Consider the following 17,783-nt stretch of genomic DNA (forward strand, 5'->3'; position numbering starts at 1 on the left):
GAGTTTCTGCCCTAAGATTGGGAGCTCAGGGTTCAATCCCTGGCCGAGTCATACCAAACTAAGACTATGCAAATGGTACAAAATACCTCCCTGCTTGGCACTCAGATTCAAGAACAGGATTGGGAGTAAGTCTCAGCGACATTCTGGCGTCATGTCTAGGGCAGTGGTTCTCAAACTTTTTCATGTCAAGGACCCCCAAATTGACACTTATTAGCCCGCGGACCCCCATTTGAAAAGATATGCCAGGGACCCCCATAAGAGAAGATTTTCACGGCTCTAGCAATGATTCTCAACCATTTTAATTTCAAGGACCCCTCAGTTTGACATGCATTAGGGCTACAGACCCCCATTTAATGGCATTTCTATCGCTGGGACCCCAATTTATATTGTAAAATCAATGTTAATTTAACTCTGACAGACCCGTAAGGGTCCATTTGGTTTCTATAAATGATTTAGCTGGGGACCCCCTGGTATCCCCTCAAGTACCCCTGGGGGTCCCCGGACCCCACTTTGAGAACCAATGGTCTAGGGGGAGTGACCAAAGTTCCCCTAAGTGAATGACACCCACAGACACAATACTAGAGCGAGCAACCATGATCTGGTACCACCCAAATTTAGAGCAAACATGGGAAAATTCTCATTCTACTACTCTGCCACCAAAATGTGGGATAGCCTGACATCATCCATTAAACAAAGTGTAACACTGTTTCTTTCAAAATTGTCCTGAAAACCAGGAGACCACAAGGGGAGGTAAATGTATTTTTCCCATCTCTTTTGTACATTAGGTGTTTGTTGATGACATATAGTATTTGTTGATGACATGTATTGTGTTATTTTCTATGCTATGTTGATGAATTGATACATAGGACCACAATGTAAACAAGTCCCCAGAACTTCTTTGTGTTATCCTTTTAGCCTTAATGTCTTGCTGTACCACGTGCCGTTTACATTTCTGACTAATACAGTATTCAATCAAAAAATCATGGCCGGGGGATGAAGGCTAATTATAGTAGATCTCATAGGCAAAACCCTTCCAGGACTAACTAGGGTCTCAGAATTATCACGTAACTACCAAGGTCTACAAGAGCAGCACTGCAGGACTTTTCTACCCTATGTGACTCAATGTGGATTTACCTTTTAATTGCTCACACCCATTCAGCTGAAAGAACTTCTGGTAATAACCTGGTATTACCCCTCCCAACCAGTAATCAGGGCTGGGGAATCAAGCTGATTCAGCAGTGACAGTGTGATGGTACAGTATACATACGTGGTGTGGGTGAAGGCGATTCATTTCACCTTCAACTGTTTAGTGCGAGTTCATTCTATTCATTGTAAACCATTGGTTCTCAAGGTGGAGTCCAAGGGTCCTTGGGGGGGGTACCAGGGGGTCGCCAGATACATTTTTTTAGCCCCTATAACCATATTATATACTTCGGCTATTCATAAATCGTGAAAATGTGTTTGTATTTTTAAAGCAAATACTATCAACTCAAATCTTTGCTTCTGGGGGTCCCTGGCACAAAATATGTTTCAGATGGGGGTCCGCAGCCATATACATATCAATTTGGGGGTCCTTGACATGAAATAGTTTGAGAACCACTGGTGTAAACAGTGCTCCATGGATACGACGTCTGCATTTCTATAGCTCCTTTCTTTATCCAAAGCGCTTTACAATGTGGGCGTGTATTGGAGAGGAGTTGAGCAGAAAGAAACTCACTTGTCCCCGAATGACCTTCTCCAGAACTCTGCTGCATCGGCTTTGGTGATCCGGAAGTTGTCTCCTTGGAACAGGCCGTTGGGGAAGATGGCTTTCAGCTCTGCCAGCATGTGGCTGAAGATCAGAGACAGCTTGGTCAGATTCCGCCTGTAAAGGAGCAGGAAGGGGGGGTAGAGAGAGAGAGAGAAAGCTGTTTTTTTTTCTAACAAGGCAGGGCATAATAACGGTGTGGCTCCCATGTGGATCTCAAACTGTGATCTCAGATCTCTCACTGGCCACGGATCTCAGATGTGGCCCGTCTATAACGTAGTCGTCAATGACATATCTATGAGATGTTACTCCAAATTTGGGCAAGGTTTTAGTCCAATCCAAGTCCCATTGACTACCTGTTTTTTTTTTTGGGGGTCTATTTTAGTCCAGCGGTCTGCGTACATACTGTAATACATATTATGAATTTCCGTATCCTTGACATGAAAATGTTTGAGAACCACCGATTCATTCTTGGTTACGTGCCAGTGTTGCACACCGGAAACAGGCAATGCACAAGCTCACCATGCATTCTAAGCTTGTAGATCAGCTATTTTCAGTGCGAGACCAAATATAAATCAGGCATTTACTTATAAAGGAAACTAAAGCTTGTGCTTTGCCTACACTTGGAGATAATCCCGGGTGGGCGGGCTCAACCGCCAACATGTCAATGTAAATTTAAATGTGTTAGAGGTAAAACAGGAAGAGCCATTCAACAACATAGGACAATAGTGGACAATGCTATGGAACACACGGCCAACATTGCAGTCAATGACACCAAGCAACAGAGAAACACACACACAAGCTACTAAATGAACCCCAGTTGTGTTCAAGCACATTCAACGAGAACTGTAGGTGGAGTTCTCTGGCACCTGGTTATTTAATAGCAACATAATGTGGGTTTGGAATAGATGGAAGGAAGACAGCAGAAGGAAGACAGCTTTCACTAACAGAGCTTCTTTTGAGAAAGACAAAACCATTGCTCATCAATGTTTATGTAAGTGACCTGGACTGTAGAAAAAAACATTGCTTGACTTGACTGAGCTATATAAGAAATAACAGTCCTGGAGTTGTACATTGAACCACTAGTGGTTGATGCTGCAGCCATGACCACACCGACACAAAGTGGAACGATGTACGATACATTCATCATCACATTATGTACAAGTTGGAAATCGCAGGCAGCAGGGTAATGGGAACATGGAAGGGTTCATTACAGTTTTATGACACATGCCTTGATATATAGTCAAGGAACAATAATACTTTTGTACATCAGAGTGTTTGCTTAGCGATAGTTGCACAGGAGAAGACCAGACGGTCTCCGACATTTTTACGACTAACACACAATCTCTTCATTGTAAGTACAGTATTTGTAACAAAACACTGACTTTTATAGGCAGTGGCCCTGAACCATTGGATGTTTATTCAAAATGTTTCAGTAGTGACCATGTGCACCAGTCTTTTAATTTATGTATTATTCATTTAATTTTGTATGATGAACACCTTATTCTCATCTAAGTAGTTTCCCCGCCCTTGAAAGAGCCCCATTCAACATTAGAATTTAGGCATTTAGCAGAGAGAATTACAATAAGCAAGGTAATCACGTCATACATCAAATGCAGAGCGACAGTGTAGTGCCTCAGTAAACTAGGATCCAGCTAGGCCAGGAACTTTAAACCATAACTTCCCAACCGCGGCAGGTGGACCTTTTCTGTACTATCCTATATACACTATCCTATATTGAAACTATAGGATAGTGAATACCAGGTAAACAATGGACCTAGCATCCATGTATTCAAGCAATGAAACCAGTTCTTCTAGGCATACTAATTCATTTCTCTACTAAAAGCTGTGCTTTGTCAGTGATAATCACAACTGACTTTTGGGTCCCAGTCTACAGGCTCAGGATTTAACCCATTGAGACCTGAAGCCGATTCTACATGTCTCCTACATCTCAACAGTTTTCTGAAAAACGTATGTTTCTATATCAGTGGTGCTCAATCTTTTTCATGTCAAGGACCCCCAAAATTATATGTATTTGGCCGCGGACCCCCATCAAAATATCTTGTTCTAGGGACCCCCCAGAAGCAAAGATTTGAGTTAAAAATGTTCGCTTTAAAAATATATATATTCAAAGATTTGCACACATTTTCACGATTAAAAAAAAATAGCTACAAGCTCGTATCTACAAGCTCGTAGCGCGGCACTCGGTGCCGCACTACGAGCTTGTAGATCTGCTATTTTTGAATAGCCAAAATGTAAAATAATGCTTTTTAGCTCAAATCTAAAAATGACACAGTTCCAGGTCTTAATGGGTTAAAGGGGCTATATGAGGACCCTTGGCATACGGGAAGTGGCTGATATAGCCTAAATATCTCTGCTGAATCAGCAATCAGGAAGGATATGCTTTAGCTTAGCGATCACTTTCTGAGACAAGAAAGGGGAAGCGACACCTGTTTTGTCACTTCAGGTCACATGCAGATCAAGCTTTCCAACACACACATCTCAAAACTGTTGTAGAATCTCACTCAACATTTCATGAGCAGGACGGAAATCCAGGCCTCGTCTAAAGCAATTTCTTAGAAGCCTTATCTTCAAAATGTAACCACAAAACTTCTAAACAAGTCAAATGAAATAACTTGGCCGTCAGTAACTAGCATCTCTAAAAGTCAACTCCAGTATGTGTGCAATATGTTAAGACTATTATCCTGGCCAGCCAGCCTATACAGTAAACTCCTCTCATGGTCAGACTTAGTATAACATACTGTGCAAGAGACCCCTTAACCAGGAGTCTCCAATGTTTTTCAGGCCAAGGACCCCTTAGCTGAGAGACGAAGCAGGGACCCCTACTACATATATTGGACACAATTGTGTTCCATATTAAACCCTTTTTAGAAAGCATTCCATGCGATTTGATAAGAGGCTTACAAAGCGGTATGTTGACTAGTGAGAGATTTGAGACGCTTGGAAGTGATGGATTCGTTTGATAACACAAAAGCAGCAGATCGGCAAGCTCGAAGCGAAGCGCGCCGCTTCGCTTTCGTGTGACGCTGTAGTATGATCAAGTAGGGCATTAACTTACCAAAAAACACAAAAGGTTAGAACATGGAGATAAGAGGTTTCTGCCAACGAAAAAAAAAAAAACCTGAGCTACTGGTCTTAGATATGTGTACTGGAGCATATATGGGTGGATGACTGAATGTGTACATCTATTAACCCATTAAGACCTGGAACTGTGTCATTTTTAGATTTGAGCTAAAAAGCATTATTTTACACTTTGGGCTATTCAAAAATAGCATGAAAAATCCTGAAAATGTGTGCAAATCTTCTGAATATATATGTTTTTAAAGCGAACATTTTTAACTCAAATCTTTGCTTCTGGGGGTCCCTGGAACAAAATATTTTGATGGGGGTCCGCGGCCAAATACATATCATTTTGGGGGTCCTTGACATGAAAAAGATTGAGCACCACTGATATAGAAACATACGTTTTTCAGAATACTGTTGAGATTTAGGAGACTCGGTAGAATCGGCTTCAGGTCTCAATGGGTTAATAAATACAAGTGAATATAAGAATTAATATACATGACCCATCACCAATGAATGAGTGAAAGTGTAGTCAATCACTAGCATATACATTTTAGTGCGTGTGGGCATGTGTGACTGCGTGTGCATCTGGTTTCTTCAGACCAGGTGTTTTCTATTGGAGTTTAGGTTAGAGACTGCAATGGCCATTGCAAAACATTCATTTTGTGTTCACATAACCATTTCTGTGCTTCCTGTTTTTGGGGTCATTGTGTGGTTGAAAGTTCCACCTGACTCATGTCTGGGCAACAGTGGTGAATAATAATAATAATAATAATACTGTTGATCTTGACAAGAACACCTGTACTACTTTTCATTTATAAACAATGTCTTTTCACAGAATAAATCGTGTTTTGAAATAAAATTATCTGAATCAATGTATCTTTGCAGCCATCAAAAATGGCTAAGGGGGGCTCAGTTTGATGTAATGCGCAAGACGCCACACTGCACGGCAGATCTAGTACAATGTCTACAAAACAGCATATTATCACCTCAGAAATAGCTCTCAAGTCTGTGATATTATCTCCATTGCAGACAGTGGAAAGCTCATCCACGGCACGCTTTTGTTTCTAGCCGACTCACTGTAGTACACTTTTATCTGGCTTACCCAAGAAGTCCATTATGAACTTACAAGTTCATAATGCTGCTACTAGAAAACACACACTACAATTAGGGATCAGATCACATCTGCTCTCAATCCCTCTTCATTGGTTACCCATATCTTTGAGAATTAAAAAGGTGCACTGTAAGTAATATTTGTTTTTTTTAAATAAGTGTTAAATAGCTCTATATATTCTGGTATCAATCGTTGCTATAACAAGTTCAGTAACAGGTGACTCCCAGTCTCTGCAGCTTTAGTAAACAGAAATAGCATTTTCAGGTCGGTATACCAATTTCATCCAATCAGGAAAGTGATGACACAAAGAAATAAGCAGACACAATACAACTGAAGCTAATAAATGGGTAGGCCTACACTCTTCTCATTGGCTGAAAATGGCAACCCACCTTAAAATGTATTTTCAGTTTATCAATGGGGAGACCCCTCTTATTGAACAAACACTGTAGCAGTGATTACTATCAGAATATAGAGCTTTTTTTATGTTTTAACCAAAACATATCTTATAAAACAATTTAAATGTATTTTTTGTTTACTATCAGATCACTGAAGTAAAGTGGGGAAAGGCATGTAATGCCTTTCCCCACTTTACTCCAACTACAGTAGGTCATTTAGGATCTGAAGTCCTTCTGAATTAACTTAGTCTACAGTCCATTTACTTCATCTTTAGCCAAGATGCCAGTCATTTTGAAAGTGACTGTAGCCTTCTGGTTCACTGCTGGAACATGCATGGCTAACCAGCCAGAAACAATTTGTTTGTTTGTGAGCATGTGTCTGACACCTGTTATATGTTATAGTGATACTTGAGGGCGGCCGTAACCTAGTGGTTAGAGAGAGGCCCTCTCTCTACACACTAATAATCAGAAGGTCACCGGTTAGCCTCCCTGCCCAATATGCAGTACATATCAAAGGCTTTCTTCAGACTGAAGGCAAATCCGATTTGCTTCTCAAATCTGATCTTTAGGACTGACTGCGCACACCGTTATTTGCAAGTGATCCGATCGGATTGGTGTGTTCAGACATCGCCGATCTGCTTTTATTTTCAGCGAGTGACATCAAATCAGCCTTCGGTGTCCAAGTGTCCAGACTCTGGAGTCAGACTACCGTACATATATCTAGATACAATTTTAGAAATCAGATTTGAATTGCATTTCAAATCAACTAGGAATGTGGTTCAAATCTGAGTCACAAAAATCTACATCCATGTGGTTGTTTAGACTTATTCAAAACCAATCTGGAAAATCTGATTTGGCTCCCAGTCTGAACATTCTGAACATTTCCCAGTCTGACAAAGTCCCCCCTGAGCAGACAGACAGACAGACACACAGACACACAGACACACAGACAGACAGACAGACACAGGTCTGCCTAAGTGTACAAAGCAAATTATGGTGAATACTTTTTTCTTGCAGCGAAACCAACCTGGGCTGGGAGTTCTCCTCATACATGCGCTCTTTTGCCTCCTTGAAGAGGCTCATGGTCTGCTTGATCTTGTTGGTGAGGTTTTCCATCACCACGCGAAAGTACTCATTCTCCCCAAGAATCTCCATCTTGCCCTCGTAGCGCGATAGAATGGTGCGCAGGTGCTGATAGGTGTCGGGCAGCAGGTCCAGGATATAGGGCGGACTGTTCTTCAGTGCCACCTTGGGGTTCTGGCAAAGGCGCACCACCTGAATGGGAGACAGACGATTCACAATGATTTAAGGCAGGGGTCTTCAACAGGGGGTCTGGGACCCCTAGGGGGTCCTCAGAGTTACTGCAGGGGATCTGCCAAATCTCAGTGTGATAGGAACTATTTTTTCTTTTTTTACATTCATCACTTGAGCGCTAGCATCCCTATTCTGGGGGAACATTTGCCGAAAATAGCAGGTCTACAAGCTCACAACGTAAGCTGCTATTTTCGGGAGAGATTTGGTGTACATACATGGGTCACGTTTACGAGTATTGAAGAATACAACAAAACATGAATTTACACATGATAGTGCTGTCCAACAAGTCTTTGAAGCCGTCTATGAAATCGGGGAAAAGGTTAAATCTGCTACACAATGTTATACAGTGGTGGTGTCCCTGCTTCATCTCTCTATCAGCTAAGGGGTCCTTGGTCTGAAAAACGTTGAAGACCCGTGATTTAAGGTCTAATGACTAGAGATCAAGATCCCCTAAAAGCATCTCAGAGCTCGGACCAAGGATAATATGAGAGATCAAGATATTTTCCCCTAAAAGCATCTCAGAGCTCGGACCAAGGATATGATGAGACACTGTACCATTTTGTTTTCCATCTTTCTTTCCTTCATTCAGTCAGTTTGAAGTCAATTATCGGTCAGCTGATTAATCGGGTTGATATCTGGCATTTTGAGACCATCATCAGCAGAATATATTTAGGCTATACAATCATTTAGTGCAAATATCCAAAACAGCTGTTGTTTTAAAAAAAAAAATTCACACTTGCGCAACCCAGACCATGCGTGTTCATGCTGTGGATTAGTGTTGCTATGCCTATTATTACTGTTGCTTCGTCTATCTGTCTGAATGACTGAAGCCATAGCCTATATCCTGGTTATAAAAATCTGACAATTCTTTGTCTGAAATTTTTTCAGATAAGTAAGCAGTCTCTTTAAAAGAGCTGTAAACCTCCGCATATAAGTGTAAACGTGCGGGACATTTTGTATTCTCGTAGAGCAGAGCGTTAACGCATGAGGCCTGTTCACAAGTGTGAATGTTTTTTGTTTTCTAAAAACAATGGCTGAAATGAATAGTTACACTACTTATGATGTAAATATAGGTATTTTCCACTAAGGAAGCGCTCATTTAGCTTCAGAAGACTTGCATTAAGCTGCACAAGCTGTATAGAATAATTCCCCGGTGAATTTATTCTGCTCTATATTTGAACTCTAAAGGCCTGGTCAGTCAGTCACCATTGACTTCAGTTGTAATGGAGAAAGCTGCGATCAAGTTGGTAAATGGTCTGCCTTTTTATAGCACTTCATACAAGTGAATTACAATGTGCATTAATTACATTCACAGGCAACCACAGACACCAACGGGAGCAGTAAGGGGTTTTGCTCAAGGACACTTCGACACGATGCCAGCAGGAACCAAGCCGGGAAACCTTCCGGTTCCCAGATGGCTGCTCCACCTCCCAGACCACTCCCGCTCCTTGTGTTGTGTGGACAAAGAAACATAGTCTGCTTCAGCTGGTCTAGGGTGAGTAGATGCAACAGCTAATGAAACTAATCGATTTAATCCAAATGTAATAAAATAAGCGCTTAGTAATCAATCGCTATTTTGGACATGTCATTATAGGCGAGGATTTTCACAACATTTCTAAAACGTTCAAAAATGTTGAACACAGCAGATCTACAAGCTCACGTATCGCATCGACACGTTGTGAGTTTGGTAGTAGATCTGTTGTTTTCACTAGTTTTGCACAATGTTGTGCCAGTTGGGAAATGATATGGTAAAAGACAAGACAACTTCACAAATGTTCAACCTTATATTCCTTAATTGGTCCTCACTCATGCTCATTATAAGATGGTACCATTTATGTCTACTCACTCTTGTCTCAGAGGACTGTGGACATTCCTTTTACTTTTTATTAATGCAAGAACAATAACTTATATTTCAGCATGCTGACTTACCAGGAAGAGAAAGTCTGTGTTTGTATTTTTTTAGCTGAATTCCCATCAATGATGTCAATGGTAGACAGGTTTCTGAACTGTCCACAGCCGGACTGTGACAGCCCACCACCAATGAGATTCACTGATGCAGAGTGAGTAGACAGAAATTGTGCCATCTTATGGGCATTAGTGAGGACCAATTATATTAAGACAAGGTTGAAAATGGGTTTACTGCTCCTTTTAAGCTTTCCCATAGCTTGGACTATCCCCGAATCACTCAGGACCCCTCTGCCTCTGTACCAGTCCATGCTCACTTAATATTACAGAGCAAATAGTTATGAACATGATCAGCATCCCACCTACAACAACAACAGAATTTCCAATATTCCTATTCAACAATGACCACATGTTTGTGTATATGAATTAGATTCCTCTTTTTTCCTCTGTCTGTTCCTCTCCGACAGACATATAGACATATAGGCAAATAGATAGATAGATAGATAGATAGATAGATAGATGTCTGTTCCTCTCTGACAGACATATAGGCAGATAGACAGATAGATAGATAGATATATAGATAGAGGCATTTGCAATACATTGGACTCAAACTCGCGTGGGTGTAAAACGACTCATCATCACACACATATTTCGCTGCTTTCTAACGTGGCATCAACAGCTGCATGCAGACAGACAGATGCATGGCTTCATGCATGCAACACGCGCGTACACACACACACACACACACACACACACACACACACACACACACACACACACACACACACACACACACACACACACACACACACACACGTGTGTTTACCTTGTCCATGAGCTTCCAGCATTTCTCCACCATCTTCTTGTCGACGGCGGCAGGTTGATGCGGCTGGAGGGGCTGCTGGTGGGGCTGGAAGGCGTCCTTCATCAGCCCTATGAGACCGGTGCCCCTCCTCGGATGATTTCCTGCCATGCTTCTGTCTGTCGCTGCTGACCCCTCCACCCCACCCCGGTGGTCTCCAGTGGGTGATGGTGGTGGTGATGATGGTGTGGAGACAGACAGACAGACCGACCGACCCCGGGGGCTCTTGGAGGACGTCAATGGGAAAATGACAATTCAAGTTTTGTCACTGTCTTCAAATGAAAAAGCTAAATAAAAATATAAATCATTGGAAAAAAAAAAGATAATTCAAGTTTTGTCACTGTCTTCAAATTAAAACGCTAAATAAAATATAAATTACAATAAAAAAAATAAAAAATAAAAAGATAATTCAAGTTTTGTCACCGTCTTAAAATGAAAAAGCTAAATAAAACATAAATTATAAAAAAAAGAAAAGAAAAAAAAAGGTAGATGATAATTCCGGACACGTATTTTGGGAACTTGCGGGGGTCGTGGTGGCTGTTATTCAACGGGGCGGAGAACCCACCGCTTCCGTAGCCGAGAAACACGCACCGCCGAGCGGATACAGAGAGGAGAGAAAACCGGTGCCCCCGCTACGGTTAAAGAGCCCTTTACTATAACGTTAGCTATACAGCTAACGAGCTAATTCTAAACAGCCTCTCTTCTCGCCTTTCCCGTCCGTTCGCCACAAAAGAGCTGCAGTTCCTGCCATAATAATAACCCAGTTCAACTTTAAAACCCTTCGTCCCCGCGGGTCTATTTTAGGTCTCCAGCCGGGGGGGCCGACGACGGGCGAACCGGTTCCGCGACACAAATTATGTCGGGTCTTTTATCCTCCGTAATGATATTGAACTGTATTCTTTTTTTTCCTCCTCCAGTTGTTCTGCCGTTTCGTCCGACTCCGTAGCTACTCGCCTATCATGGTGTTGCCAGGTTGTGTGAGAGAAATAAGCAACTAGGTCTACGAAAACAAGCCCAAAAGAAGCGGCCAAGAGCACTTTAAACCTATATAGGCTCTATGCACAGCAGCCATATTAGAAAGAAATTGGGCCTCTTCTTACTTCCTTCACAGGTGTTACCAATGATACTAATGAAGGCTCTGTTCCATTCTGGTCAGAGTGCTGATATTGTGCATGTTGGCTCACTAGAAACACTCACTAGAAACACTCTGAGAGTGTACAAATGGAACCAAATGGACCCTTACGGGTCCATTTGGTTCCATTTGTACACTCTCAGAGTTATGGGGGTCCTTGAAAATAAGACAACCACTATGCCACAAAATGGAACAGAGCCTTAATTAGTAGTAACACCTGTAGGAAGTAAGGCAACGCGTCGCATCTCTGCTATTTAAAAAAAAAAAAAATCTTGGAAAAAAGTGTGGAATATTTTTTAAACATTTTAACCACGCAAATGAAATCTTGTATAGGGGTCCCTGGCATAAATGTTTTCAGATGGGGGTCTGCAGAGTGCAGACCAATACTTGACTTGAACATGTTTGAGAACCACTAGTTTAAACAACATTAGGAAACAAGCCCAAAAAACGCAACCCGCAGGCCAAAGTTGCTTATAATAAGCGGACATGGCAACACTGCGTGACGACAAGCTTTTTTACACCGTGACGCACTCGCTACACGTCATAAACCCTGATTTCTATACATTTTCCCCTTACGACGGTGTCGCGCACCAGAAAACAGCCAATCTACAAGCCCACCACGCTTAGCGTCGGCAACGATCAGTGAGCTTGTAGATCGGAGTAAACTGAGCAACACAATACGAGTGGCGTGGACGACGACACCCGTCTACGATCCCATAGGTCCGGAGGGACGGCTCGCGCTGTGATTGGCTAGATTGGTGAGGAAACGTCCGTCTCCGTGGAGACGGATGAGATGATGAGGTACCAGGAGTCTGTTTAGTCCACCGTTTCCCAAACAGTGGGTCGGGACCCATTTGTGGGTCACGGACACATTTTTATGGGTCACGATTGAATACATATCGCTTTATGCTTTTTGTTTCCTACATTTTATTTTTAATTATTATTTCAAAGCATTTAAAAAAAAGACATACATCTCTTTTAATGCAAAAACATTTTCATGAATTTGAAATGATTTCATAAAATAATAAATGTATAAAAAAATCAAAGAAATTCCATAAATTAGAAAACAAATGTTTAAGAAGTAGTGAAAAAAGACAATCTACAAGCTCACAACGTGTTGCATCGCGATGCGTTGCGAGCTTGTAGATCTGCTACAAATTTCTCTTTTGGGTCTCGAGCTCAAACGTTTGGGAACCAGTGGTTTAGTTAGTTTAGAAATGATCTCTGAAGACTGAGGTAACTATTAACTCAGATATGTCATAAACTAAATATAATATATGATTCTAAAACTGGAGTTTGATCCAGCTAGAGTCAACCCTATGCACTTCCTCAATCAATGAGGAACCTTAAACAGTGAGCTTTTCTGTTGTATTATGTGTAATTTGCTTGCATTGTCTGCAATTTAATGCTACATTAATACAGTGTAGCCTATGTGAGTCCTGATTGATTGATTGATTGATTGATTGATGTACTTTATTTAGTAAGACATGAGAACAGTACATGACAGTACATAACAGTACATGGAAGTACAAATTCACAATACAAGGTCTACTAAACTGGAAAGCTCATTAAGCACTAAGCTTGTTTAAGATGAGATCCCCACGCACACAAATCATGATGACATATAAGAGACAGACAGATATACACGCTACTATACAGAATGTCATACAATCAGTTTACAGGTTACTGGTATGAAAAGTGAAAAATATGTACAAAAGAAAGAGGGGGGGGGGGGGTAGGCTAAAGTGACCTGCGTGTAAGTAAGTCAATAAAGTATGCTGTCGGGCAGAAACTCCATTTTTTAGCTTTTCCATTTGTTCATCATAAATCAGTGCTATTGAACACCCTCTGTGTGTTGGTTAAACAAATATTGAACCAATGGAAATGATGTGTGTGGGGGGGGGGGGGGGGGGGTTTCACAATAAATTGTGTTATTTTTGTTGTGGTCACAGAATCTGGTACCAAACAATAAACGCTGTATAAACCAGCCTTGAATAGGCAAAGTGATTCTGGTTATCATTTGTCAAAAATGCAAACAGCATGGAAGTACAGTAAAACACTTGGGCCAAAAGGATAACACAAAAAAAAGTCCTGGGGACTTGTTTCCATTGTGGTCCTATGATTGTGCACTGCTAGCTTTGCCAGCAATGCATAGTTTGTTCAGCTATAGACTACCACACAGGACAGGAGTTTTATATAAATTTGGATATGGGGATAATGCATGTTTCCCAAGCATCATCTCTGAAAGTAGTCAAGCAGTTTATTTTCTAAATGAGCATCTCCGTCATCACAATTAATAAATAATAGAGGGCAAACCATCACACAGTAAATGACAATGTGTCCAAAATGGGATATATCATATACTGTACACTTGTGCTTTTGAGAGATTGCACACATTCACAGATATCTGTAACATACTATCAAATCAGCCAGCAGACCTACATGGTACACAGTGATGGACAGTAAGGAAGTACATTTACTTGAGTACTTAACCTAAGAACTTTTTTTTTGTATCTGTACTTTGATACTTGATACTTGATTACTGATAACTTCCACTCCACTGCATTTCAACACAAATATTATATTTTTTACTTCACTATATTTGTAGGAAGGGAACACGCTTTTTGTATAGGATTGGACGTCTAGTCAGTAAGAATACTCTGAAGATTCTTGCAGGGGCCCTCATACAAGGTTATTATGATTATGCATGCACTTCATGGTATCACAACACCTCCAAGGCCTTAAAAACAAGGCTCCAAACATCCCAAAACAAACTAGTAAGGCTACTTCTTGGCCTCAATCACAAAACCCATCTAACCCCTTAACTTCCACTCCACTGCATTTCAACACAAATATTATATTTTTTACTTCACTATATTTGTAGGAAGGGAAAACTCTCTATATCAAAATAGTGAAAACAGCAGATGTGACATGTCGAGCACTTTCTCCACCACTGATAGAACATACTGTACAATGAAAAGGACTTCCAGATCAGTGGAATAAAATTACATCTTGGAGGCAAACCTCTCCGGTAACAAAAATGCCGAAAGAGTGATCAAAAAGGTTGACCAAAGAACACGCTTTTTGTATAGGATTGGACGTCTAGTCAGTAAGAATACTCTGAAGATTCTTGCAGGGCCCTCATACAAGGTTATTATGATTATGCATGCACTTCATGGTATTACAACACACCCAAGGCCTTAAAAACAAGGCTCCAAACATCCCAAAACAAACTAGTAAGGCTACTTCTTGGCCTCAATCACAAAACCCATCTAACCCCTGCTCATTTTGCTAGGATTGGATGGCTTAGGGTTGAGGACAGAGTACAGCAACTTTTTATGGGCCTGGTCTTCAAGATACACCACAACATTGGGACCCCCCTGTAATTGTCTAAATACTTCCTAAATGTTAATGAAGTCCACGGTCATAACACCAGAGGCAGCTCCAAAATTCATGTTCAACCCAGATTTGGCTCAACAAAGGGAATGAACTCGTTCTCATCTCATGCTATTCATCAAAAATGTGGAATGCCCCACCAAAAGGAGTAAAGGAGTGTAAAACCCTACTGACTTTCAAAACTGCCCTAAAGATACACCTTCAGGAGGCTGCAATTCAAAACTGGCCCCTGTCTAAGTCTTAACCTACCCCCCCTATTTCTTTTTCTTCTCTTGTACATTTTGTTTCACTCTTCATACCAGTAACCTGTAAGCTGATTGTATGACCTTCTGTATAGTAGTGTGTATATCTGTCTGTCTCTTATATGTCATCATGATTTGTGTGCATGGGGATCTCATCTTAAACAAGCTCAGTGCTTAATGAGTCTCCCAGTTTAGTAGACCTTGTATTGTGAATTTGTACTTCCATGTACTGATGTTCTCATATCTTACTAAATAAAGTACATCAATCAATCAATCAATTTGTCAAAAATGCAAACAGCATGGAAGTACAGTAAAACACTTGGGCCCAAAGGATAACAAAAAAAGTCCTGGGGACTTTCCCGGTTTCCATTGTGGTCCTATGATTGTGCACTGCTAGATTTGCCAGCAATGCATAGTTTGTTCAGCTATAGATTACCACACAGGACAGGAGTTTTATATACATTTGGATATGATAATGCATGTTTCCCAAAGCATCATCTCTGAAAGTAGTCAAGCAGTTTCTTTTCTAAATGAGCATCTCCGTCATCACAATTAATAAATAATAGAGAGAACAAACCATCACACAATGTGTCCAAAATGGGATATATTATATACTGTACACTTGTGCTTTTGAGAGATAGCACACATTCACAGATATCTGTGACATACTATCAAATCAGCCAGCAGACCTACATGGTACACAGTGATGGACAGTAAGGAAGTACATTTACTTGAGTACTTAACCTAAGAACTTTTTTTTTGTATCTGTACTTTGATACTTGATACTTGATTACTGATAGCTTCCACTCCACTGCATTTCAACACAAATATTACATTTTTTACACTATTTTGGGCTATTACATGCCCAAAATAGTGACGGCAAGTTCCAAATGGTGCGTACCAATGTGGGGTTGACATGAAAATATTCGAGAAACAACACTATACCAGTTGACCACAATGTCAGTCATTTCTTAGTAAAAATTAAGATCCTTGTGGCTTGTCTGTGCAGCCGTCCAGGCCATTGTGTCAGACATTTCCTGTGATGTTACCATGCCATGCGCAGATAAGGAAGAGAGACGACAGAAATGTGAGTCATGGAAACATTTTTACTTCTGTAATTCTGCCATTTATCTGAGCATATAAAAAAGGTCAAATACTTAAAAACATTTCCCACCATCCAGTTGATGTATATCTGCGATATGGTTTCACTTTAACAACACAGCACAGATTAAAAGTGTTAAATAGTTGTATATTCTGATAGCAATCATTGCTATACAGGTCTTCAACAGGGGGTCCAGGAACCCTAGGGGGTCCTCAGTGTCTTCAATTTTATCCACTCAGGAGAGAGAACTCATACAGGATAAACAAGTGACATTGGCAGTGATGACATCAATCAAAGGGCTGTACAGCCGAGCGCTTGTGGTCACCCAACTACCCACCCAACTGAAGAGGGTGCTATAGTACTTGCCCGCGTTTCAGGAGAAGCTGGCGATTGCTCTTACACCATCATAGTTCCGTTTGTATTTCATCAGTGCACAACTGATTGCACGTGCATATATTATGTAAACTTAAAAACAAATACTAGTGGTTTTCAAAAAATTGGTAGTTCCAGGAACGTCAGGTACGCCGTTCCTGGTAGTACCTGATGGTAGTTTGATACGGTAGTTTGTTATGGCAGTTTGATACAGTAGTTTCATAAGGAACGTAACAGACTACAGCAACCTGCAATCAGCAGACACCGCAGGGAATTGAACTGTGAATGGAGTTTCTAGGTGAACGTGTTTTTTTGAGGTCCCTATACCCTAACCCTAACCTTCCATCCGCCTCCATTCTAAATCTCTGAACTTTTAAAGGAGTACAATTCTAAAACTATGCAACATTTCAAAGATTCCTTTTCAGGCAAACATGTCCAGAGTAAGATCAACATTTTAAAGTATGAATGAGGTTACTAGGCGTAAGTATGTAGTTGTAAGCCTGCCTTTAAATGTCCATTGCCGCATCGACAATGAATGGGGCGCTTAAAGTTAAATATCTCCAAAACTACAAATTATTTCAAAAGAAAAAATCTCAAGCATGCATGTCCACAGTAAGGTGGAATTTTTGAACTGTGAATGGAGTTTCTAGGTGAAAGTGTTTTTAGGTCCCAAAACCTTCCATCCGCCTTCATTATAAATCTCTGAACTTTTAAAGGAGTACAATTCTAAAACTATGCAACATTTCAAAGATTCCTTTTCAGGCAAACATGTCCACAGTAAGATGAACATTTTAAAGTATGAATGACGTTACTAGGCGTAAGTATGTAGTTGTAAGCCTACCTTTAAATGTCCATTGCCGCATCGACAAAGCATGGGGCGCTTAAAGTTAAATATCTCCAAAACTACAAATGATTAAAAAAAAAAAAAAATCTCAAGCATGCATGTCCACAGTAAGGGGGAATTTTGAACTGTGAATGGAGTTTCTAGGTGAAAGTGTTTTTTTGAGGTCCCAAAACCTTCCATCCGCCTCCATTATAAATCTCTGAACTTTTAAAGGAGTACAATTCTAAAACTATGCAACATTTCAAAGATTCCTTTTCAGGCAAACATGTCCAGA

The 17,783-nt window shown here is 40.7% G+C and overlaps 1 protein-coding gene across 2 annotated transcripts in view; it reads right to left on the minus strand.

The window, feature by feature from the left end:
• LOC311056575 (E3 ubiquitin-protein ligase CBL-like) overlaps nt 1-11,369 on the minus strand; it is a 34,550-nt gene extending 23,181 nt beyond the window's left edge. For both annotated transcript variants that reach the window (XM_084073292.1, XM_084073291.1), the window contains exons 1-3: nt 10,386-11,369; nt 7,368-7,615; nt 1,718-1,864 (exon numbers count right to left, since the gene is read on the minus strand). In XM_084073292.1, coding sequence (XP_083929418.1) covers nt 1,718-1,864; nt 7,368-7,615; nt 10,386-10,532 — 542 coding nt within the window. In that variant the 5' untranslated portion in view covers nt 10,533-11,369. The remainder of the gene's footprint in view (nt 1-1,717; nt 1,865-7,367; nt 7,616-10,385) is intronic.
• Between the last annotated feature and the right edge of the window lie 6,414 nt (nt 11,370-17,783).

The sequence above is a fragment of the Gymnoscopelus microlampas genome, assembly GCF_963454915.1.
Source record: "Gymnoscopelus microlampas genome assembly, chromosome: 12".
Taxonomy (NCBI): domain Eukaryota; kingdom Metazoa; phylum Chordata; class Actinopteri; order Myctophiformes; family Myctophidae; genus Gymnoscopelus; species Gymnoscopelus microlampas.